General features: G+C 33.0%; 1 protein-coding gene across 1 annotated transcript; it reads left to right on the plus strand.

Annotated features, from left to right (window-relative positions):
- Positions 1–8,553: 8,553 nt before the first annotated feature.
- LOC123193051 (DNA-directed RNA polymerase I subunit 2) lies at positions 8,554–24,471 on the plus strand. The gene is made up of 27 exons (XM_044605823.1): positions 8,554–8,904; positions 9,573–9,655; positions 9,747–9,866; positions 10,634–10,710; positions 11,300–11,363; positions 11,572–11,642; positions 12,355–12,432; positions 12,519–12,564; positions 14,094–14,274; positions 15,585–15,637; positions 15,759–15,832; positions 15,973–16,090; positions 16,656–16,743; positions 17,599–17,714; positions 18,235–18,362; positions 18,444–18,523; positions 19,274–19,515; positions 19,592–19,756; positions 19,909–20,073; positions 20,179–20,253; positions 21,145–21,248; positions 21,324–21,399; positions 21,808–21,936; positions 22,038–22,181; positions 22,898–23,110; positions 23,370–23,624; positions 23,719–24,471. The coding sequence occupies exons 1-27, from the start codon at positions 8,742–8,744 to the stop codon at positions 24,130–24,132; spliced, it is 3,522 nt and encodes a 1,173-aa protein (XP_044461758.1). The 5' UTR covers positions 8,554–8,741; the 3' UTR covers positions 24,133–24,471.
- The last annotated feature ends 1,360 nt before the right edge of the window (positions 24,472–25,831 follow it).

Raw genomic sequence — 25,831 nt, forward strand, 5'->3', positions numbered from 1 at the left:
GAAGGTAACCGCCATTTCATAGGATTAAATTTTTTTAGGATAATTAATTAAAATAGAAAAGGTTCATCGAATTTTAATTAGTGGTACACTTGATCTGAATAATACGCAGCTCATGTTGAACTCGACGGCATAAATATGGGGTTCAAGCTTAGGTGGAACTAATTAAAAAAATTATATTTAAATTTTTAAATTTTATTTAAAATTTTATCATTTATATATTTATTTATTCTTATTTAAATTTAAAAAATTAAATTTTAAATAAAACTATAGGTAGAATCTAATCTTATTAACTCATTTAAAGTTGATATGGTAATATATAATTAGAAAATTTAATTATTTATTTTTGCTTTCGTTTTAAATTGTCTAATTTTTATAGTCGAGTTACTTTGTATTAATAAGTTAATAAGATTTATTTATATACATAGAACTACTCTTAAATTTTAAAGAAATAAGTGTAAAATTTGTGACTATTAGAGGTTTATTTATATTTTAATTAGTCAAGTCGTAATCTTGTGAGTTTACCAAGCTAACTTATAATAAGCTTGAGTTTAATTCAATTGTAATTGAACCAAGCCTAGCTCGTTTACACCTTAAATTTAGTCAATATTATAGGGATTTTACAAATATATTATATTAAACCATCTCAAATAATGATAAGATTGCTCTCATGCCCAACCTTGCAATATCGTCGTCTCACTATTACTTCTAAGTGTTATTATCAAATTCTCACACAAAAATCATGAGATTAAACAAATATCATGATTGAATTCAAGTATGAAGATGTATAGTTTGTATAACATTCTTATCTATAAATACTACCCTCTAAAAAGAAATCTTACTTTTGTGTGTCCATATTAACATGATAACGAAAATCAAATGCAACAAACATTTGCTATACCAAAAATACCCTTATTAATTAAACAATATAAATAATCCTTGAACTGTTTATACAAAACATATCATAATTAATGTGTGTATAACCAACATCCAACATAAGCCAATATATCAACATGAGTATCAAAATACATCAATGGTAAATATAACATCAATAATATCATCCCCTTGCACCTCGATATGAGTTAACTAGCCACCATGCAGTTGCTAAATCACCTCTCACTTGTAAAATAAAATGGAAAATGGTGAGTAGAAGTATTTAACTCATAATTAATCTTATTTTCCTTTCCCTCCAACTCAACTCACATTCCTATTAAAATTCTTTCTCAATCACATTATCTAGGATTTATCTCTAAATCTTATTAACTTGGATAAAATGGAATGCAATGCATGTAAAATCATTTATCAAAATTAGTGGTGAAATCATTTTTCAAAGTCATCTTCATGCCGATTAAACTAGACTGATTCGATACCATAGTCATATGACTCAATCTCATAGTCTATCATAAATCATAATATGTATGAACTTGTCTTGACATATTTTTATAAATGTCAATCGATGAACTCTCTTATAACACCTTTTTGTGGGTGTACGCATGATGAATGAAACATTTTTTCTATGTAGTTGTATGGTCTATGTCTTGGATGTCTTATTGCAATAGCCTTTTAAATTACATATTTTTTTGGGTGTACGCACGATGAATGGAACATTTTTTCTATGTAGTTGTATGGTCTATGTCTTGGATGTCTTATTGCAATAGCCTTTTAAATTACATATCTTGAAATCAAGTGAGAAAATTAAGTTTTCAAGGGTGGCATTAAATCTCTCAATCTATGAGAATTATGTGTTCCACACATGTACTCTATGGATATTTTGGTCTCTTAAGTGTTCTGCGGGATCTTTATGTCCCATCTCATTGCCTCATCTCTCATAAAAAATGTAAATTAATTTTTTCAAATATCATAAATTATGGATATGTTTTCAAGTTCATGTAAATCTCATATGGGGTTTTATTTAGTTTTCACTATCTATGTACATGTTGATGATACTCTTGCCTTATTTGTCACACCCGCAAGTATGTCATAAAGGGGATTTGGTCTTTTCTATATTTTGGTTTAAATTATGTATAAGTGTTATATATGGAGTGCACTATACAGTCGTATACACCTAGAGTGCATGCTCAAGCATGTGTCTTGATAGGCATAATGGTCATTATGTGCATGGTGCATGAAATTATTTAAAAATTAAAGAGGGGATGATTGAGCATGAAGGTGGTACACAATTGCACACTCAATAAGAATGAATAGTGTCAACTGGTCACCATGAATGCTCGTGCATAAAGAGATATGTGATCGGACATGATGTTTGAATTTTGGATAAACACGTCTCCATGATCATGGGACGTGATTTTCACTATGTATTTGTCTAATCAATCGTGTAAGAAGGTTGTATGGTTGTGAGTGATACTATTTGGCTAAAATAAAAAGAGTTGAGATTGTGGTTGAAGTGTTATAGCATTTTATACTATTTTAAAGTAACAATGCTACATTTACACATTTTGATACATAAATCATGTGTCATCCAATGATTGAAAAATTGGATCGGACCAGTCGATCGAACCGGATAGACCGTGAATCGGCACTGTAGACGAATACTGTAGAAAACAAAACCGTTTTAGATTTAAAATCGGATTGGACCGCAGTTGAACCACCAGTTCTCATCTAAACTGCGGTCGAACTGTTGGTTCTCATATGAACCGCAATCCAATCGGTTTAGGTGGCTTCCGGTTTAAGGTTTCATATAAAAACTATAAATACACTGGAAAACAATCCATTCCCTTAATTGAAGTGAGAAGAAGCAGAGGACAAGCACGAGCGAGGCATGAGATGGTTATTCATGAATGAAGAGGAAGATGAAGTGGAGGAGTATGGACTCGAAGGCTTACGGTACGAGCTCATGATGATGACGCCATTGAGTTAAGTCGAATTGGCATGTTGGCAAATGAGGAAACGATTGATGGAAATGAGGGGGAGGAGGAGAAGAGAATGTGTTAGTGAACTCACATGGCTTGATACATAAAAGCGAAGAAGATTGTTTTCATTTCTTTTTTTTTTTTATTTGCTAATGTAGACCTGCTATGGTGAGTTGGTTGTTTCTTCTTCTTCAAGGTGAAGAGATAATTGCAAAGAAAGAATGAAAGTAGAGTTGCGAAGACTAGCAAAAATTTTCTGTTAACCAGTAAGTGGTGAGAGAGTGAAATAAATGAATATTGAATTTTAATTTTTTTTTTAAATTTTTGAATGTTTCATTCATTTTTGTTGGGGGTTAAAATTAAATATTGAAGTGTGAGTTTTTGCACTCATGAAGTGGACGGTAGAGATGGCCCCGCGAAGTTAAGAAACTTGGTCAACAAGTCAACATGTAATATTTTAAATTTTACCTTAACAAGTTTTGAATTTTAGTGCTTATGAATTTGTGTTATAGTTTTGGTATTTGTCAATTTAAGTTATGATTTTTATTGTTTAATAATAGGTTAATTTGTTATTGTTAATTTGTAATCGACTAATTGTTTTTGTCAAGTTAATATGTTATTGTTAATTTATAATTTTATGTTCAATACCATATATATTTTGTTAATTGTGAAAAATATGTATAATATAAAATTTAGTATGTAAAACACATATAAATAAATATAATTTTTTTAAGTTATTGTATAAAACTAGAATTTTGATCGAATCAACCGATCTAAATGGTCCGATCGGTTCGACTGAAACCAATATTCAAAACTGTTTTTACTCCAGTCCGGTTCTAAAAACCTTGGTGTCATCAATGATTTAGAATTATTTTATTTTAATTCAGAATCATTCAATCACATAATAATATATTATCTGTATACTTATATTATGTATTTAAAGTGTAAACACATAGTTTTATTGATTTTAAAAACCTTAATCTTTATTTCTTTTATTTTTTTATAGATTAGTTTTATCTTGACGTTTAGTCTGTCCTTTGGGTTTGTGTTATCATTTAAGGCAAAGGACTACTGCCCACGCAAGTTCTAATTTAATTTCAAAACCATATCTACACCGACTGAAAAACTCAAATATATCACAATGGACTAACTTCTATTATAATTTTTTGTTAGAGTGAGAGGTAAAATCATTATTTTACTATTAAACTCTAAAACCTTAAACATTTGTATCATTTCCCCCCTTAATTTAAAAAACTTACAATTTCCCCCATAAATTGAACATTGGAAAACAACATTTCCCCTCCTAAGGTTTTTTTTTTCCATCTCTGGCTATCAAATGTTGTTCCCGTTGTCGACCAATGTTCCCATCATTTTCTTCTTTAATAGTCAACGTTCATTAGACCAATTTTATTGGATGAAAACGAATCATCTTTGTCTGATGAAATCAGTCAGGTGAGAATGTCAACCAGAGGAGAAAAAGATGGCGGGAAAGTTGACTAATGGCAGGAACAATAATCGGTTGTTGGATCTAAAAGAAATTACCCTTGGGAAGGAAATGCAATTTGTTGAAGTTTAATGATGGGGGAAATTGCTAGTTTTCTAAATTAAAATGGGAGAATTATATAATTTTTTAGATTTTTAAGGTTTCAAAGTAAAATGACAATTTTGCCTTCGTCTCTAATGAAAAATTATAACAGAAATTAGTTCATATATGAATGTTTGAATTTTTTATTTCTCATAAATATGTTTTTGAGATTAGGATAAATTTTGGATAATAAATAGTCATCTAACCTACCATTTAACTAATATGAATCGATTGTTGAACCAAAGTCTTGATGGTTGATTCTATGTCACAAGAAATTTCGTGACTTTAAATCTAAATTTCTTCACAGGCCACTAGAGACAATTTTATAGCATAAATTAAACCCACCTAGGTCAATATATTTCCAAGCCACAATCTTAACAATAATTGATAACATTCACAGTGTTACATATCTAGGTGGCTTTCCACCTAGTCAAGTCAACTAAATCTATGAAAATACATTTATGAAATGGTGGATACACGATGGTGAAAATGGAAAATTGAAGGAGGGCATTGAATGTCTTTTATATGAGTAAGCCAAAATGTCAAGGGGAGTTGGTGAAAATTGTTGTATAAATAGCCCCTTTTATCCCTCACATTGATATATACACTTTTCTCCATCCGGGAAAGCATTTCTTTTAATTGCTTTTGCTCTTCTTCTCCTCTCTTCTCACTTTTGCTTTAATCTCATTACCTTTACATCCTTGGTTATTATCTTTATAACACACAACCTATTTTTAATATATATATTTTCTTTTTTCTATTGTGTTTAAAGGTGTCTATGAGCCACGTCGTTTGTGTCATGTTTGTTAGAATATGCCCTAAAAACCAATCACTTTATTGGTTTCAAGGGTTGTATATCTTGTATATACATTATTAATAAAAGAAGAGTTCTGTCATACTTCACATGTTTTATGTGTCACTTTTATATCTATGTTGTAGTTGTATATTACATTTATATTAGCTACATGCATATGACATGTGAAAAGTCCCGATGAGTTTTAATAAATGTCATCAAATCATTCCCTGCATAGGCAATCTATTTGGGCAATAGTATTGCATAGTGGTATGTGCTATATCACCACAATATATCAGTAGATGATATTAGACATGGTGGATATACACATGGGTAAACAATAAAACCGTTTGATGATTAGAGAATTAATCAAAGGTTATTATATTATATTATTTATTGAATGTGACCACTGAACGATGATCACATGGGCATTAATATGCAGTCAATGATACATCGTAAATCATACTAATGTATAGATCCTTTGACTTGAGATATCACAGCTGTGCTTAGTTCTGGAACGTATGGTTCATACGGTGTATACCACGCGACTAATCATGTCTCATTCAGAAGTCACTTTGATCATATGTTGCTTGAGCGAGAGGACAAGTGACGATCATATAGGGATCCATCAGCTCGACTGCTCTCAAATTCTCATACGAATATCGAGAAACATGAAAATCTAAAATACTGGCCAGTGTAGATAAAAATCTATATGAAGAGAGTTTCGATGTGGCACGTTATGATGTATTACTTGATATTCGAAAAAATTAAATATTAGATTTTGACATTCCATGAATCCAAGTTTAATCAAGATGTAACGACGGAGGGATTGAATTACATGATAAGTGTGAGTAAGAAAAGTTCATTTGACATTATGAGAAACTTGTACTCCATTGTGATGTAGGGGTTATAAGACATTGCTAGATGACACCACATGATCAGTGGTAGCTTTGTTTTGTAGCGAAAAACGAAGTATATCGTTTAACGACAGTTTTGAGTTATACAGTGATATAATAAAAAGTATCATTCGATATGGGATCCACAACTACGTCACTATGAATCTTGAAGGTCACACTCATATTTCAAGGAAGAAAATGATGTTATGAAGCTGAAAATATTTATCCATGGTTGGCTAGCATTTTTCGAGGATAAAAATTGTGTTTTTCGAATAAGATTCGAAAATGGGCGAAATTATCATTTTGCACCTTTTAAATTGTTTAGAAAGTTGCATGAATAATTTTAGGTACAAATTATTCAACATGTGTTAAATTATGATTTACTTTTAATTATCAACCAATGAGAATTACACATATGATTTAACTTGATAAATATCAAGTTTTAATTTAATAAATGAGAGAGAAATGTATAAAATAATATACATTTTTCTTCTTCTTCTTCTTTTGTCAGGAAAGCTTCCATTTTTCTTCCTTGAAAGGTGCAAGTCAAAAGATCACTTATTTTAGTGATTCAAACTTCCTAACTTCAAATCAAATTACAAGGTATAAGATAGTTTATATGTTTATATGTTTTATTTCTTGAAACAACATGTAAATTTTATATTACCATTGTTACCTATGATGTAAACATGGTCTAAAAATTTTAATTTTCTTGTTAAAATCCCACAATGTCAACCTTTAATAGGTTGATCCATTAGATTTTTGTAAGCTTGACCCATGTAATTATATATTTTTATATATTTTAATACTTTTTAGATTTTTATATTAATTTTTTGGTTTTTTAATACTTTTATATTAATGATAAATAATTAATAAATCTAGAGTCTATATAATGTTTTTGGTTTTCATACCATTAATAATAAATAATTAGTATATTTGAGTTTCTCATATCAATTTATTATTATTTTAAATTCTTCATAACATTAATAAATCAATTGAATTCCCCGATTAATTCTTTAGATTTTTCATGTAATAATGGCTAATTAATAATTTTTTAAAATATAGATAACAGTATTATATTGGGCTGCATCAACCTGCAGGCCAAACTTTATCGTGGCATGAAGAAGAAGAAGAAGAAGAATATGATCTATTAACATTACTAGGAAATTTGTAAACGTGAACAGTGTTAAATAGCCAAGAATCATAATCAAAACTGTTTAGGAAGATTATAGGTAAGAACTTGTCCGTATAAATTTAGATTCTTGTTTCAATTCTATTTTCAAATTTTTGGGAATTTGCCAGGATATAGTTTTGGTTCCCATCTTTTTAGGCGGATATGCCAAACTGTTTACCCTACATGGAATGGTGATTTAAAGTTTTGATATTTTTCGTGAAGATTTGGATTTTACTAAAAATTAAGTAGATTCTATGATATGTGTATTTCAGTTTTGTTAATTTATGAATTTAAGTGTTGAATTTATTTATTTTATTAAAAATATGTGAAAATTAACTGTTCTTTGTAAGTCTTCGTTCATAGGCCAAAGGACTATTTTCCATCAAATTTTAACTTATTCTAAAAAATGTATTCGTGTGCTATAAAAATAAACACTTATTCGTAAACTAATTTCTATTAAAATTTTTAGTTATAGATAAAGGTAAAATTGTTATTTTATTATTAAACCCTAAAACGCCAAAAGTTAATATCATTTTTCTATTATATTTTAAAAATTAATAACTTCATCCCACAAAAAGTTTAAAAAGTTAACATTTCAGTTATAGGGTTTATTTCCCTTCTTCAACTGACGATAAACGCTCACCCACCACTATGAAGGATAATAAAACATCGTCTAGATCTGAAAGACACAATAATAGTTGTTTGGACGACGCGATAAAGGATGACAAAATGTAGTCTAGATGTTTTGTTGTCCAAATTTGGACAACGAAGGGTTGCCTTTTACTAGAGAAAATTGATGGACAATTTTCGTCGAAGAAAATCAATGGCTAGATTCTCTAAATCATCAAAGATGAAACCTATAAATAGAGAAAAAAGTTAATTTTTTAAAACTTAATTCTGAAAAAAAATTATTAGTTTTATAAACTAAAGGGGAAAAATAATATAAATTTTTAGAGTTTAGTGATAAAATAATGATTTTATACTAACCTTTAACAGAAAATTCTTACGGAAGTTAGCCCAAATGTGGGGTGTTTGAGTTTTTAAAACACCGTAGGTGTGTTTTTGAGATTGGGTTAAAACTTGGGTGGGACATAGTCCTTTGGCCTTTTTGATAAGATATTCTATGTCACCCTCCGGATTTCAAAACTAAACAAGATGACCCTTATTATTGAAACACCTTCACGCCCTCAATAAAATCTGACACAAAAAGGGAAAAAAGTTGTGGCATAGCCGAATAGAGTTGCCCAGTATCTTTCCGGGTTCGGGTTTGGGCTGGGCTTAGGACACAACCCTAAAGAGTGAAGACTGAAGACTCTTGTTTCAGTTTACCTTCCATTAAACAAAAACCCCTGCAAAACCCTTCCTTTGGAGAACCAAAAAAGGCTTATAGAAGGATTGCAGGAAGACGAAAAAAAAGCTATAGACGATGGCGAACAAGAAACAAGCGGCGGACTTCGAGCCGCTGCGGCAGCTGGTCAGGCACCACATAGAGTCCTTCGATTACATGCTGGAGGAAGGTTTGAATGAGATGTTCGATCGCATCAGGCCCGTTGTTGTTCATGATTCTTTCACCAATAGAAAGCTTAAAAATATCCTTTCTCTTCATTTATTTGTTTGTTTTATAGGAAATTTATTTGACTCAAAACGTTATTGTTTGTTTTGTATTATTTTATTTCTTATTTTATAAAATATTGTCAATTTTGAAAGGCTTGGAAAAAAAATTAATTGAAGCGATTTTTGTACAATGACTGGAAGTGGTCATCATTCGAGTCCAGGAAGTTGCACTGGAAGTAAAGAAATTGGGGTGTTTTTTGAGATAAGATCGCAATTGAATTGCTTTTTGAATAAGCACTAATTCTGGAAATTTAATTTTTGAATGAGCAGTTTTTCCGAAAACTGCTTTTTGATTAGAAAAGAACTTGAAGTAGTTTATAGAAGAAGGCGACTTGTTGCTCTTTTAGGAAGGGACGTTTGGAATTTTAGTTTTCTGAATGTTTGGCTTAAGTGTTTGCTTAAAATATAAAGATAGTTGAAGTGCTTGATAGTTGAAAAGTTCTTTTAGGATGAAAAATGGAAAGGACTTGAAGTTCTTTTGAGGAATACTTCAAGGGTGAAGTACTTTCTGGATAGAAAAGGCGCTTCAAGTAGTTTTTGGGCTACTTCATTGGTGCTTTTCCAGGAAGTTTCTGTTGAAGAACAGCAATGGTAGTAAATTTGTAATGTTTGGTTCATTCTTTTTCTTGACTAATAGCTTTACTATCAGTGGGTAATCCTGAAATATTTCCACCTCAAAAGGAACATGGCTCCAAGACAATGCGGGATGTGTTACTCCCTTTTGAAGTAAACAATTCTATCTCTCTTTTCTTTGATCTATAATTTTATTTTTTTAATTTTAAGAAGCATTAATTGACGTTCTTTTTCTCTGAAACAGTGTAGACAGGCTAAAATATCATACGCTGGCAAGTTAATGGCAGATGTTGAATTTCAGTATGATGACTCTGCAGTTATTAGAGAGAAATTCAATTTTGGGCAATTTCCTATAATGTTAAAGGTTGGTGCTCTTCGCTCTACCTCGACTTTTTTATTTTTGGTCTTTAGTTAAGTGCAGACATATTTGTTAAATCTCTTGACAGTAAATGTATAAAAAATGATATTTTAATTGGAGATATAAAAACTAGATGTCATAATGGTGGCAAGTTCCATACTAATCATAATCATTATTCTTTTAATTAGAAGTGATTCTCATTTGCTATGAAAAACTGGATTATAGACAAAGTAGATGGTAAACAAAACTGAATTTCTAAATAGGTGTTAAAGCTAGCCACATCAAAGGCTGTTTTCTTCAAACGCTAAGCTAACACTGTAGCAGGCCTTTTTTGTATTATTGGGCACCCTTGTAAAGAAAGACCATCGGCAAATTCTTTATTAGCTTTGCTTTGAGGGATAGCAGTGTTCCTTTAACCAGGTCAAGGCTATCGTTAGTATTTTTCAAAGCACAACTTGCACCTGATGTGCTAATGACCCTTGATTTTTTGCTTATATGTTAAATCTTGTTGTTTTGTGGCATTATTTCTTTGTGAATTTCAATCTTATTATTCTTGGAAGTAATGCTACAAATGAGTATATGCTTTTATATGTAATGCATTTTAGCGTACACAAGCCTGAGTCTGATTGATTGATAATCATTTGCTTACACAAGACAATCCAGGGCTGGTTGTTATCTGCGTAAAACACTTCATATATAATTTAGTTTGGTTGTGACCATTGTATTTATCTTAAGTGTAGTGTCACAATTGATGAGTTGAGTACTTTATGCAGTCTAAATGTTGTCATCTACGAGATGGTGATCCTCAAAAATTAAAATCTTTAAAGGAGGAGGCATCAGAAGTTGGTGGGTAAGTGGCTCAGTGTCTTCCATAGTACTCACACATGAAATCCTTGTTATACTGGCTTTTGTACTTGGGTTTGATTGCATTGAACCTGTCCATGGCATGGTATTTTGTCTCTCTTGACTATGAAGCAGCTTGAGTACTTGTGAGAAGCTAGTAAAAGATACTAGTCTGGAAAGGCTATCATTATTTTGTTATGTCTCTATAGATCTAGAGTTGCAAGATGGTGTTGATTGAAATTTTAAGAATAATCTGTATGATGCACGAAAAGATAATTTTTGCGTTTGTGTGGACCTGCTTTTATTTGAATGTAACTGGAATGCTATACTAGAGGTGGTAAAAGGTTAATATGAGCACTATCTTCTTTCATGGTAAATCTTGCATTGCTTCCAACTGCTGGTTATGTTTGCTTCAGGAGTTCAGGTGGTGTTTTCTTTACAAAATTTGCTTAATTATGGTATTTTAGCCTATTCTGAAGTGCCAAGTATTTGATAATAGACATTTGCTTTACTGTTATTTTAATTATTTAAATCTTTTGTCATTTAATTTATTTCTTTCTTTATTTTATTTTTTTAACTTTTAAATTGTTATGTAGTTATTTCATTCTGAATGGGCTGGAGAGAGTTTTTCGGGCTGTAATATTACCAAAGCAAAACTACGTAAGTAGGCCTTTTTGTTCTTACATATATTTATGGTGGTAAGCAGATGTAAAAATTTGAACTGTGGGTGTTGAACCTTGTTAACAAATCAGTAGTATTTCATGGTTAAGCAACGTTGTAGTTTTTCGTGCAGCCATGATTGAATTTTCTTTTGCTTTGTATTTATAAATATTGCATGACTGATTTGAATTTTTTCTGTTTATTTCAGCCAATGAGTATGGTTCGGAATTCCTTTCGTGATCGGCGAGAAGGATATACTGATAAAGCAGTTATCATGAGGTTCGATTCCTATATTCTACTCATAAAAGCACTTTTGAGACTGAATGAGGCTAAAAATTTAGGCTGATTAGATTATTTAAGGTTCTGACTATACTTGTCGCATTCAAACATGTTTGAAATTTGACTGGCCAACCACTATTTGAAATGAGATCCCCAAACTGAAGATCCAGAAACTTAACTAGATTAAGATCAATGAATGCTGGCCATGTGCTTATCTGGAAACTAAAAAAATACACTAGCTGGGATTCAGTCAACTGAAGTATTAATAGATTAATGACCCAACAGATTCCACTCGCATTTGCGATTATACCCCAAGTAATTCTCCTTGGTTCTGTGAAAACTATGATTTTAGTTTTTTGCTTCCAAAGAAATGGCATCCTTTCCAACAAAGCTGTGGGTTCTGGATGATGGGTTTTAGCATCATTGGAATTTATTTTCTTTTTGTCTGTCACTTATCCATATCATTCTTTTTATACTGCTTGCACATCTTCTTGTTTGCGGATGTCCAAATTCGGAAATATGTATAAGGATTTTATCTACAAGATATTTATGATATTGGTTAAGTGCCATGTTGTATATGAGATGCTGCACTTGTGCATTTTTATTTTCTGATTAAGATTGGCCTTTGTTTGATCTGGTCCCTTTTGACTGCATGGAACTTTATTAAGTTAATTGATTTGTTTTGCTATGGTTCGCTTCTATCCTCATTCAGGTGTGTAAGAAAAGATCAATCCTCAGTATCAGTTAAATTGTATTACCTTCGTAATGGGAGTGCAAGGCTTGGTTTCTGGTAAGCAGTTAGAGTTTGACTTAGAGTGATGCATATTCTAACGTGTTTAGGTAATGAAGTAATATGTTTTCTTCCTTTATTTGAAGGATGCAGGGGAAGGAATACTTACTTCCAGTCGGCATTGTTTTAAAGGTGTTGTGCCATTTCCTCGTTTCTTCAAATGTTTGCTCATGCTTTTCACTTTGCTAGAATTCTTTTTTCATGTACCAGTCAGCTAGTGTCATCTTCTTTTGGGCTTACCTACCATCTCATTTGCAAATGAGCATGTGAGCTAATATCCAAAACCATAATTTTATACCTATTTGCAAATCTTAGCTCATTAGTGCGGAGACTGGTAAAGGATTGTCAAAAGTGGAGATTTATATTTTTGGTTGCCATCATGGTTGAACAGATGTTTCATTTAAAATGTATTATTTTCTGTACCTTTTGTAACTATTCTTTTTCAAACTAATCTATTAAAAATTAGTTGCTGAAATTCATGATAGATAGGCTAACATATTCCTAGAAAATGCCTGTGGTGTGTTTATTAAGATGTGTATATAGAACTGGTTAGAGTATGGTGCTGGAGGAATTTGCTTTGATGTTACAATTCTGTGTAAATTGCGAAACTTGTGAATCAGGAGGTCCTATTCATTGGGCAACTGAATTCTGCTGTATGGTAGCTTTCTATTTCAATATCGCAGGGCTATATTAGAAGTGCTTTCAACTGGTGATCTAGTGTAATTTTCCTTTGGGTAAAAGTTTAGCTTTTCATTTTGACATTGGAGAGCTATATTAGAATTGTTCTCTTTTGGTGATGCTGCTCTAATTTTATTGTTTCTCTTATTTCTGCTTTACTGAAAGTACAATTGAGAACCCAGAGTAATTACAGATAGTACTTGTGAATTAAAGTTGGTTCCTTAATTACTCTCTCCCTCCATCTTTATCTCCTTGGTAAAAGTTCTTCTATATTTATTCCTCTTATTCCGCTGTTGCTGCATGACCTAGTTTTACTTGCTGTTTGGCTACCTGAAGTTTAATTTATGTTGATCTTATTGCCTTGTTAAAGGATATTGTTACTGTAGGCTTCCAGTTGACATCAATTTGATTAAGTCATTATCCTCATCGGTTCAATTTCTGGTTTAAGTCTGTCAAGGATTACTTCTTGTGGGAGATTTAGGTTATGAATCATCATTAGAAATATAGATGTAGCTTCATGTAAGTGGTAAATGGTATATTAAACTCAGGATACATCTTTTTTTCACCTAACCTTAAATTTACAAAATTGCTGGTTAAAAGATTATCAAGGTCCTCCTCAAAATTTGTTCCAAATTATTGAAAGTTTTGTGATGTAAAAAATGTAGTTTGATTATAACATATTCTTAGAGATGGAAAGCAACATTTATGTCTTTTTACTTGCATTTGTGAAGATGGAGTGTATCCCTGCAACTTCACATGGTATCTTATAAGATTATTCACACTCAAACAAATAAAAGGGGAAATGGAGCATATGTATTACCTGTTTGATAGATTATTGTTTATGCATGCGTATTTTTTTGACCTTTCTTTTCTCACAAGTTCTTTCTGGGATGTCATCTAATTTCATACAATATTTTTTTTTTCTGTAGATGGGCACATCGATCTCTTTTATGTGTTTACTTTTAATTTATGTTTGTTATCAGGCCCTTGTTGACACTAATGATCATGAGATTTATGACAATTTAACATGCTGCTATGGAGAAAAATATGAGAAGGAAAAGGGAGCTATTGGCTCACAGCTGGTGGGTGAACGGGCTAAAATTATTCTTGATGAAGTCCGGGATTTGTCTCTTTTCACCCGTCTTCAATGTCTACAACATATCGGTACTTATTATTTTATTACTTTTTTTTAATTAAAATATATTGGTAACTAACAATCTTGATGGGCTCTAGGAAAGAACACTTTTTGAGAAGATTGTTAACTAGGAGTGGCAAAAGTTTAGTGTTTTTGCTCCCTGCTTTTATATGCTAATAAAGCCTCACTCTGTGTCTATATAGAGCAAGGGGTCTATTTGCGCTTCTAGATGGGTGGAATTTATAATTTCTTAGTAAACTGAGTGATGCAGAAGTAATTAAATTAGCTCTCTTGGCTCACTTGGATTTGGGTTTTCTGGATCAAGGTTTTATGCAAAAATAGCTACTAAAGGCTACATCCATTTAAGAAAATGTCACTGCCTATTTAAGAAAATGTCGCTGTCTAACTAATTTGCATTGGTATCCAAATGTTGAAGTGAATTGACTAAATGCCACTTGAAAACTTTCAAGAGATATCTTTTGTAAATCGTGAGGAACATTTTGGTCAGTTGACTTCAATAGATGGATATATGTTGAAAAAATATTGACATTAATTAACAAAGACACCTTAAAATGACTATTTTCACAAAAAACCTTAATTCAGAGGAATCAGGCTCTGGAAAATTAACTCTTTTTGGGCTGTTGCTCTTGCAAAGCGTTCCTCTATCTGTTGATTGATGATTCATCTCCCTCCTTGTTTCTTCCAGCTAAGATCTGGGAAAGCCAAAGTTCCTAATGAGAATTTAATTCAATTGTGGGAAGTAGCTACACAAGACATTATCACTAGTGTATTATGTAGCAATCATCTTTTATCCACTGACCCATGGCAATGAAGTTGTGGTTTCAGCTCTTTAAGGCAGCAAGGATGGCATAAGTCATTTCTGGGCTTGAGATTGTGTATCTGAAGTTTTGCAGGAGTTGTGTACTTCTTGTTGGGGAGGGAAAAAAAGATTTATGTAGATGTGAGTGATACAAAATTTTTGGTACTATGTTTGAAAAGGAATGAAAGGATGTTTGAGGATGAGATAGAAGGGTAGTGCGGCTTGCAGTGGCATAGAATTTGTTTGGTGTCTTTTTGGGCTTCTGTTGCTAGGGAATTTCAGGACATTTTATTGTTCATTTTGGAAAACTAGGAGGCTCATCTGTTCTAACATGTAGATTTTGATTAGTGTATGGGGCCCATACTAGAGAGACCCTTCACTGGTTCTGATTGCAAATCTTTTGGAATACTGGTTTGTCATAGCAATTTGTATTTTATTTTTCATACTAAGAGATATCATGTTGTTTCTCATCAACAATAGACAATAACTATCTGTTCTATTCTCTAACTAAAATTTTAGGAGAGCACTTCCAACCTGTTATGGATGGACTCAGAAAAGAAAGTTATTATGTTGTAAGTTTTCCTCTACTATCTATTCAACCCCCCATGTTTTCCTGAAAATTTTATTTTGCAGGGGAGGTCTTAAATATAAGTTTCTGAAGTTATTATTATTTTTTTCAATCTTCTTTGTTAGGTTGCTGAAACTGTCCTCAGGGATTACATCTTTGTTCACCTTGATGACAATCATGACAAGTTCAATCTACTAATGTTAGCTATAACCTCTTTTCTCTATAATATGTTTACTTTATGTGTGCTTGTTATAAATTTATAAAATTTGTTGTGTTTCTTATAAAGAAATGTGGATACTGTCTCTCACATCTGGATTTGTTTCTGGTTTCTTTGTTCAGCTTTATGTTGCAGAAACTTTTCTCACTTATTGATCAGACTTCTGTGCCAGACAACCCAGACTCCTTGCAGAATCAAGAAATCTTACTTCCTGGTCACTTGATTACCATTTATCTTAAGGTAATACCTTGATAGTGGACACTCTTGAAAGAAATGTTCTTATGAAAAGAATTTTGTAGGTGTAGGTGAGAACTAGAAAAATTGATGTGGGTAAAAGAGGAGTGATTTAGTTTTCTTTCTGAGGCAGGGAGACTAAGCTGTTAACTGATTTCACCCCAACTCAGTATATCTCAACTGTTGAGCTGTTTAAACTGTGTTTTTTTGGTGATTATGTGATTTCTATATATTTCTTTAGAAACTGTGATGTTTACGGAATTCATAATTATATTTTCCCTGCTGTGGTATATGAAGCTACTGGGGCAGTAATTATTTTGTGATTTCTCTTATTTAATGTTATTTGGGGTTTTGTAAATTTGAATACAATTGTGAATTTAATGCAATGTCCTTATGGTCCAAAGAGTTGCTCAGTGCGTTGGTTGGCTAATACTTAACGCTGAGGTGTCTATTTATGATTTATAGTAACTAAAGCATTCATAGCAGTATATTCAACATATGTCTTTTGTTATATCATAATTATCCATAGATGTGTATTGTTGAAGTGTACTGAAATAATTTTTGTCTCTAGGAAAAAATAGAAGATTGGCTACAGAAGGCAAAGAAACTACTTCAAGATGAGTTAGAGAAGGACAGCAAAACATTCGATTTCTTTAGCTGTATGTGATAATTTTCTTTCTTTAAAGTGTTTGCTCACAGTTTTTCTCTTAGAATTTGTACTCATTTATCAGCTTTTCTAGTTTTGTTATTGTTGGCCTACTAGGTTAATGCTACATATGGTAGAAATAAGATTTACTGTGGTTTCAATATTTTCTTACAAAAAAAACATGATTCTTTTTGCAATAACTTATAATATTGGCATGCTAATTATACTGAGCACCCTCCCTTGCTAATAACTGATCGTAGAGAATCTTCCTCAGTGATCACATTTCTAAGATGCCAATGTTGTACAAAATGAATACCCAGCGAAAGAGCCTGTTTCTGCTCTTTGATTGCATCGCAAGATCAATAGGGTAGGCATGGCTGTTCATAGTAAATGATACTGTCATTACATTCTTTTCAAGATGTGTTTGCCATGCCTTTCAGATGCTAAACTATTTTTACCAACTTTTGTTGCCTCATTTTGATTAATTTTAAGGAAATTTCTGTCTTAAATAGTGCCCAAATGTCCTTTTTGCCTTCTTGGTTCGATTCTGGTCAGGAGAATGCCTAGACATCTAATATCCTCTTCTGAAATAGCATGATTTATACTCTTGCCTAAAGATTTCCTGGAATTTGACCTTACCTTAAGGTCTTTCTACAAATTAAACAACAGTCTAGTTGACTGGAAAAGAAATGAGATTTGGTAAATAATTTTTGTTATTGCATTCTAGTGCAATGAATTTCTGGACTGCATCTTGGAGTGGTACACATATGCAAGGGATTCTCACATTTAAATTGTGGGCATTATTTTTATATTTCCTTTGCTTATTTTCAAACTGACGCTGCCATCATTGATGTCTGAGATAATGCAGTAGCTCATATAAAGAAAGTCATTGATAAAAATCCTTCGAGGAGCCTCAGTTCAGCAATTGAGGCTATGTTGAAAACTGGAAGAATGGTTACTCAATCAGGACTAGATTTGCAGCAGGTAATTGACATTATGGTGACAGCTCTCCAGTTTTCATTTCAAATATTTAAAAGAGTGCTTTATGCTTCGTGTTGAAACCTTTCCTTTTGTTGACAATTTTGGTGCTTTTTTTATGTAATTACTTATCCTCTTTGTCCCATATATATATAACAAAATTATTCCTGTTGAACCATTTGAAGAAGTTCTGCTTCTAGTTAGCATTTTTTTTATATATAGTCATCATCAATATAGGAAATGCTTTTTGTCGTCAATATTATTGGACAATCTTGTTTGCTATTAGTTGGTGAGACTTCAAGCACAAGTACACATTGAACAGTTCAATCACTATTTTTAAGCATGAAAGATATGCTTTTTTTGTTTTTGCTTTTGTTCCACTGTGGAAAAATGATTATAATGCACGTAAAGGGATAGCTGAAGGCGTTTATATGATTTTTATTTCATACCCAATTTCTTTTTAAGTTAGCAGTATGTTATGTTTCCCTTTGAAAGTCATTAATTTTTTTTCTTTTACTTCCATCAGAGAGCTGGTTATACAGTTCAGGCAGAGAGGCTTAACTTTTTACGTTTCATTTCATTCTTTCGTGCTGTGCATCGAGGGGCTTCATTTGCTGGGCTTCGTACGACCAGCGTGCGGAAGTTGCTACCTGAGTGAGCATCTAGTTGCAAATTTATCCAGCAGTTTATATTTGTTTCTCAATTCTAATAATTTCTTTGTATACCCTATAACAGATCTTGGGGTTTCCTTTGCCCTGTGCACACACCTGATGGGGAGCCATGTGGGCTCCTGAACCATATGACATCTTCTTGTCGTAAGGCCATTCATTTCTTTCTTCCTTTTTATTATTTTCAAATTTGCATAAGTTACCACATAATACACTTAAAAAAAGGGCTCTGCAGGTAAAGTCCCTTGTTGCTCTTTTACCTGTTTATTTCCTGTGATGGAAAAATGAGCCATTCATAAGTAATTCAGTGTGTCTTAATTTGTTCACAATATTAGTAATCTTGGTACCTTTCTTTACACGGGGACAATTTCTTAATTAGTTGCAGGGATAGAGATAAGGGTGTAGACTGCATTTTGGGGGTGCATGCTGCAACCCTAGTTACTGGGACAAAATTGAGTTGCATATGGAGATTAGCCCGGCTAGGAGGCTGATGAACTCAAAGAACTAGGTTTTGGCTAGATCTATACTATATTAAACTTTTAGCTCTAGCTGCCTGCCACTAATGTGGACCTCTCTGAAAACTGAGAAGGAAAAATAAAATAATAGTCAAACATAAAATTTTTTTATGTGGAAAGCTATTCTTTTAGCTGTATCAGCCTAATGTTTAGTTTGTGAGTCTAAGACTTGAATTGATATCAATTCTGTCACCTTTCAGCTAAGGTTGTTTGTGGAGCAATCTGAGTTCTATCCAAAGGTAGCTTATTGCTGTTTGTGCTGAGTCAAGCACAAGTAGCTTGGTTCAGTTGCAATTTTTGGTATTGATGTTTCACATTTTACTTTTATTTATTGTCAATTGGCTTGATATCTATTTTTCTTATGAAATTCTATGTATTTCAGGAGTTACGTCGTATTATGATTCACAAGGAAATATCAGAGATTTTTCAAAAATTAGATCATCTATTCTCAGTGTTCTAATTGGGGTTGGGGTGGTGCCTTCGTTGCCTAAGCTTGTTAAAGCTGGTCCTCCTGCAGTTCTCTCTGTTCTTTTAGATGGTCGTGTTGTTGGTGCTATACCTTCAAGTGAAGTTGAGAAAGCTGTTGCTCATTTAAGGAGACTGAAAGTGCTAGCTTCTTCAGTGGTATGTTTAAATATATGCCAATATGCCAATTGCTTTATCTTTCTCCAATATTTTTTATTATTTTATGAAATTGCAGATTCCTGATGATCTGGAAGTGGGATATGTTCCTTTGAGCATGGGTGGAGCATATCCTGGTTTGTACCTGTTTACATCTCCTCCTAGATTTGTTCGGCCAGTTAGAAATATATCTCTCCCTCCTGAGGAAAGTCAAAATATTGAACTCATTGGGCCATTTGAACAGGTGAATACAGAAGATATAATTTTCATATACTAATAAGTACTGTTTGAGATGAATCTTGAAATTTTTTGATCAGGTATACCCTTATCTAGTGGATGGGGAACCTATTTCTGGTCTCTAACAGATGTATATGTGTATATATAATGTTATATTAGGTCTTCATGGAGATAAGTTGTCCTGATGGTGGAAATGGGGGAAGAAGTAACGGTTTTTCTGCAACTCATGAAGAAATTCATCCTACTGGGATGCTCAGTGTAGTTGCAAATCTAACACCTTATTCTGATCATAATCAAAGTCCACGTAATATGTATCAATGTCAGGTATTTCCTGCATGTTTCTTAGTTCTGCACTAATAGTTTCATTGTCTTGCCATTATGCTAGTTTGATGTTTAATATTTGACTTTCCTAACCTTCTAATTATGTAGATGGCAAAACAAACAATGGGTTTCTCATTACAAGCTATTAAGCACCGTGCTGATCAGAAATTGTACCATCTTCAGGTCTGGTTCATATAGTGCTTTTTTTTTTTTGGTGATGGAGCTTATTGGTGCCTAGACTTAGTTATCTGTGCTTAGAGCTCTATGATGTGTGTACATTAATTGATCTTGTTCTCTTAGAGGGCTGGCAATATAACATGGTCTTGTAGATGTCCTGTGTTGTAGTTGTGTCCATCTATGGAGTGGAGAGCACCGTTATTTTCATTTTATGTGCATTTAAATATTCAGTCAAGACCTTTGAATGATCAATTAGGATAGCAGGATGCAGAAGTTTGACAGGAAAAATATGAAGGCGTTTGTATGGAAGGAAAGTCAATGAACAAAAATATATAGATGTTGTAACACGAACATGTCGATGTTTTTCAACTTACAGGCAATTGTTTTGATCCCCTTTATATCAAATTATTGTAGAATGCTTGCTTAATGGCTACAATGCTTGTTCCGGTTTGGATACTATGCAATTACTCCTTTTAAGCTCTAAAAGATAGTCTCTATGATTCAACCCTTTATTGTCGGGTTGGAGAGTCTATGGATTTTCGTTTTCCAATTTAGCAAATATTTTTACACAATAACCATATGTATCATCTTTAATTGGTCCATATGGGTACTGAAAATTGCTAATCTTCTTGCCAAAACTTCATCAAATCATCTGTGATGTTCTTCAAATTGACTGCTGATTCAGGATGAAGCAGAAAATTAAACCAGTTAAAATTCTTTAAAGTCATATTCTTGCATTTTCTGTGTAGAGTTTGTGGTCCAGCTTCTTTCAGATAAAACAAACTATTTTATGGATCTATATACTACCTTCAGCAAATTGTTTCATTGTCATAATTTGTTTTGTGCTTTTTCCTCCACTCGTACTTTAGTAACAAATATTCTCTAGGAAATTAACAGACTCCTCAAACTCCTATTGTGCGCACTAGTACTTATACAAAGTACAACATAGATGAATATCCAACTGGGACAAATGCAATAGTTGCAGTGCTGGCATACACAGGGTAAGAATTTTATATAAGTATATTGGGCTAGTTTTATGGTCTTAATTCTATAAATCTAATTGTAAACGTCATTAGGTATGATATGGAGGATGCCATGATCTTAAACAAGTCATCTGTGGATCGTGGGATGTGCCATGGACAAATATACCAGGTTTGTCTTTTTTATGCACAAGTGTGTAACTTAAAAGAAGTTTAGCCTTTTAAGCGGAATGTGCTCTAATAAGAAAAAAAATCTAATGAATGGATATGCATTTATACAAAATAATGATATATTTATTTTTTTATACATCTTTGATGTTACTTTTAAGGTCAGCTTTTGAAGAATAATTCACATTAATGAGATATCCATAAAATGATATGCACTATGAGAGTAAAAATTGTCATCAGAATGTACTTTTATTTTTTTTGGGGGTTGTCTGCTAAAAGAAGCCACCAGTTGGGAAGTAATGCTTATACATTTGATATAATAGTCACATATATTATAATATCATTACGGGAATACCTAACATTATCTCAAGAAGAAAGTAGCATTAACCTATATGGTGCTTTTTTTTGGCAGACGGAAACTATTGACTTGGCTGATGATGGTAGCAAGTCAGATCGAAGCCAAAAAATGTTTAGAAGGAATAGAGATAATAAATCTATGCACCCTGTGATTGATACAGATGGACTTCCATATGTTGGTCAGGTCTGCATGAAAGTTTCTGTTTTGTTTCTTCCTTTTTGGTTGAGCAAGTTTTATTTTTATTCATATTTAACTTAATGAATTTTGTGGTAACTGATATTCAGTTGATACATCCGGGTGAACCATACTGTAGCATTTATGATAAGACGACAAATTCATGGAGAATGAACACCCGAAAAGGTTCAGAACCTGTTTTTGTTGACTATGTTGCTGTTGATATGAAAAGCAGCAAGAACCTTCTTCAAAAGGTAATTGAGTGTTCATTCATCTAGACCATATTTTTAAAGAAAATACAGGAGTGCGTGTTATGATGTATGGGCACACGTTTTTCTTTCGATCTGAAATTTTGTGTTTGTAGTCCCTGCCAATAAGTTCTGCAGTATAACCATTAATGGTTAATGTGCCAGTGTGTCTGACATCCTTGGCTAAAGTATAGCATAGTTCAACTCTTCTCGTCCATCACAAGTAACTCAAATGTCCCATCATATACAACTTTCACATGAAAAGTTTAGATAGGAAACAATTGTGTTCATTTGTTCATGGTGCTAGTGACAGGCTTGAAAGAACTTGAACTCTAGCTTGCTCCTTTATATTGTTATTGTTCTTTCTGGATTTGTTGAATAGAGTTGGTGTTAGTTTTATGATTAGAGTTCTGTTTTTGTTTTTCGTAAGCACTCCTCCATCACACTGTTGATAATTCTTCTAGAAGAGAACAAATAAGAGAAAGTAAAAAGCTCATGAGATGATTTTGGTCTGGTATGTGGGCAGAAAATAATAAATTGAAAATAATACACCTTTGTTTATTTTGAAACTGGGTTACTTTACCGGTAGAATTGCACTTTTATGTCATTAAGTGGTGAACATTTCATACTTTGGACTACTTTCCATGGTCATGAATTTTAATTTCTTATGCTTGCTCTATGATGTCACCTTATATCTCTCTTCCTGCCTCTCAATATTGCAGGCTAATATACGGTTCCGACATACTAGAAATCCTATTATTGGTGATAAATTTAGCAGTAGACATGGGCAGAAAGGTGTTTGCTCCCAGTTGTGGCCAGACATTGATATGCCATTTTCTGGAGTCACAGGAATGCGTCCAGATTTGATTATCAATCCACACGCATTTCCTTCTAGAATGACAATCGCTATGCTTTTAGAGTCTGTTGCTGCAAAGGTACTCCTGTCGCTGGAATGGAATCTTATTCATAACATTTTGATCTGTTAATGAGATATTTCAGATAAATCGTGATTCAGTTATAATAAAAGAAAAAAGGTGGAAAGTAACTGTATGAAAGAATATTCTCTATAAACCTTTTACTTTTATAGTTAACGTGGTTGCATAACTAAAGTAGCTGATTAGTGGACCACTATACATAATGAAATGTATCAGTTGGATATTATTCTTTGAAAGATGCTTACCTGTGTTGTTGCAGGGTGGTGCCTTGCATGGAAAATTTATGGATGCGACGCCATTTCCAAATTCAGTCAAGAAAGCTAATGGCGAGGCTGGATCGGAATCTGAATCACTTGTGGATGAGTTTGGTGAAATGTTGAGGACTTGTGGCTTTAATTATCATGGTGTGGAGGTATTATACAGTGGTGTTTATGGAACTGAACTGACATGTGAAATTTTTATTGGACCTGTGTATTATCAGCGACTCCGACACATGGTTTCAGACAAATTTCAGGTTAGAAACATTTATTTTAAATAATTTCCTTGACAAGAGGCTTCTTCCTTTTTTGAGGTTAACAGTCATGAGCCTTGGTTGTTGGCATATACAGGTTCGTTCCACTGGAACAATAGACCAAATCACCCGGCAGCCAATCAAAGGAAGAAAGCGTGGTGGAGGTATCCGTTTTGGAGAAATGGAACGAGATTCCATGCTAGCTCATGGAGCAGCATATTTGTTGCATGATAGGCTTCATACGTGTTCGGATTATCATGTTGCGGATGTGTGCTCCATTTGTGGAAGTATGCTTACAACCTCATTCATTCAGCCACAGAGGCGGGCAGTGCGAGAGATTGGTGGACTACCCCCTGCAAGAGCACCCAAAAAGGTAACTTGTCATGCTTGCCAGACAAGTAAAGGAATGGAGACGGTAGCCATGCCTTATGTTTTTAGATACTTGGCCGCTGAGCTTGCTGCCATGAACATAAAAATGACCCTTCAGCTAACTAACGGAGCTGAGTCCTAATATTGGTAAGTTACTATATTGAAAGTCTACTCCTTGCTTGGGGAATGGGATTTATTAAGTGTCTGGTTGATTCCAAAAACATAATTCCAAGGGGAGTGATATTTGTGACACAATATCACGATGATCTATGGCAGCTTTTATGAGAACCCTGACTGGAGTGCGATTTTGATTTGTATGATTATTTATACATGAAATAGCTACCGTAGGACTGAGCTTGGCCTCCCTGATGCGAGTTTTGTAATTTATTAAGGTCCTAATTGTGATTTGAAAGTCTTCCAATCCAATCCGATCATGTGAAATGAAAATATTTTATTGGATAATATTTGGGAATTTTGAGAATTTAAGTGTCATCATGTTTAATTTGGGAATTTTGTGTTTTTTGACTAGAAAATTGTTCATATTTGAGAGAAAATGCTTATTTGTTAGTTTCATTCGTGATCTTAGTCATTATCGATTTTCATTGTTGGAGACGACATATGTTGTCACTGCCGATGGCGACGTGGTAAGCGTACACTTACCACCTCACCTAGCATTGTCATAGGGTGAAAAGGTAGGCCAACTGTTTATAGGGGGTAAATGGATTTTTGTCAGATCTGGTTTGCCACTGTTAAGGGAAAAATATGGTCGCCTCAAGCATCTTTGGGGGAAAATAGACATTTGCCAGACTTAGCCTACCACTGTTCAGCGTTTCGGTAACAGAATTAACGGTGTCGAGCCATAGTAATTAAAGATTAGAAATCATTTCTTGTTAGGAATAGTATAATTCCTGTTGCCTGGAGTGGACCTGAAGGAGAAACTACATAAAATCCTCCGTCTTTGAAAATAAGAGGGTCATTCATCTGAGCCATGACATCAATTATGAACAAATCTGTTTTCGCTGGTTCAACAGAACTAAACCCTGTTTCAGGGCACGTGTACGATCCTTCGAAGGCAAAAGGCTTCAGAATTTGTAGCAAATATTTTTGTGGTTCCATGCAACAAATTGGGTTTGTAATTTAACAAGACTTTTGAGAATATTTAATTGTAGCCCTTTAATGGCCTGTCACATTTCCACAGGATGTTATTACATGTTCGGTGGCCCATTTTGTATCGGCGACATCCATCATTTTCCTAGAGTAATGTTATGTATACAATTTTATATATTAATAATGATATATTACCATGTATAGAATTGGACCCAAATCGAGCTAGTTTAGGCTGAAAAACCGATTTGACTCAATTTGACTTGATTCAAATTCGTTTATTTTGAATATAAATTGAGTTTGAATCAAGAGGTTCAATTTATTTTAAAACTGAACCGAATTTGAGCTATAGAGAGTTAGACTCGATCTAACTCGCAAATTGTATAGATGACTAAATTCAATTTGAATTCAACTAGTGATTTGATTCGAATTATGTTAAATAATTGTTAAACAACGTCATTTTGTTAATAAACCATGAATTTGAACTAGATATCCAAACAATAAATTTGAGCTATAAATTCAAACTTAACTTGAATAAACTATTTTTATTTTAACCGAATTTGAATTACCTTTAATATTGACTTGACAGATTCAAACAAAACTATTTTTTATTCAAACTGAATTCGAACCAAAGAATACTCGAACTCGACTCAATTCATATCTACCCCTAATCATGTGGTTGAATAAATGAAAATTAAAGATAAAACAATATCAATAACATATTAACATATTGTTAA

The sequence above is a fragment of the Mangifera indica genome, chromosome 12 (genome assembly GCF_011075055.1).
Source record: "Mangifera indica cultivar Alphonso chromosome 12, CATAS_Mindica_2.1, whole genome shotgun sequence".
Taxonomy (NCBI): Eukaryota; Viridiplantae; Streptophyta; class Magnoliopsida; order Sapindales; family Anacardiaceae; genus Mangifera; species Mangifera indica.

Bases quoted from the DNA above. Each gene is read 5' to 3' on its own strand.
- LOC123193051 (XM_044605823.1), top strand. From the start codon at position 8,742: ATGGCGAACAAGAAACAAGCGGCGGACTTCGAGCCGCTGCGGCAGCTG. The intron at 18,363-18,443 runs GTGAGCATCTAG...ACCCTATAACAG, and splicing joins GTGCGGAAGTTGCTACCTGA to ATCTTGGGGTTTCCTTTGCC. The intron at 22,182-22,897 runs GTAATTGAGTGT...TCAATATTGCAG, and splicing joins GCAAGAACCTTCTTCAAAAG to GCTAATATACGGTTCCGACA.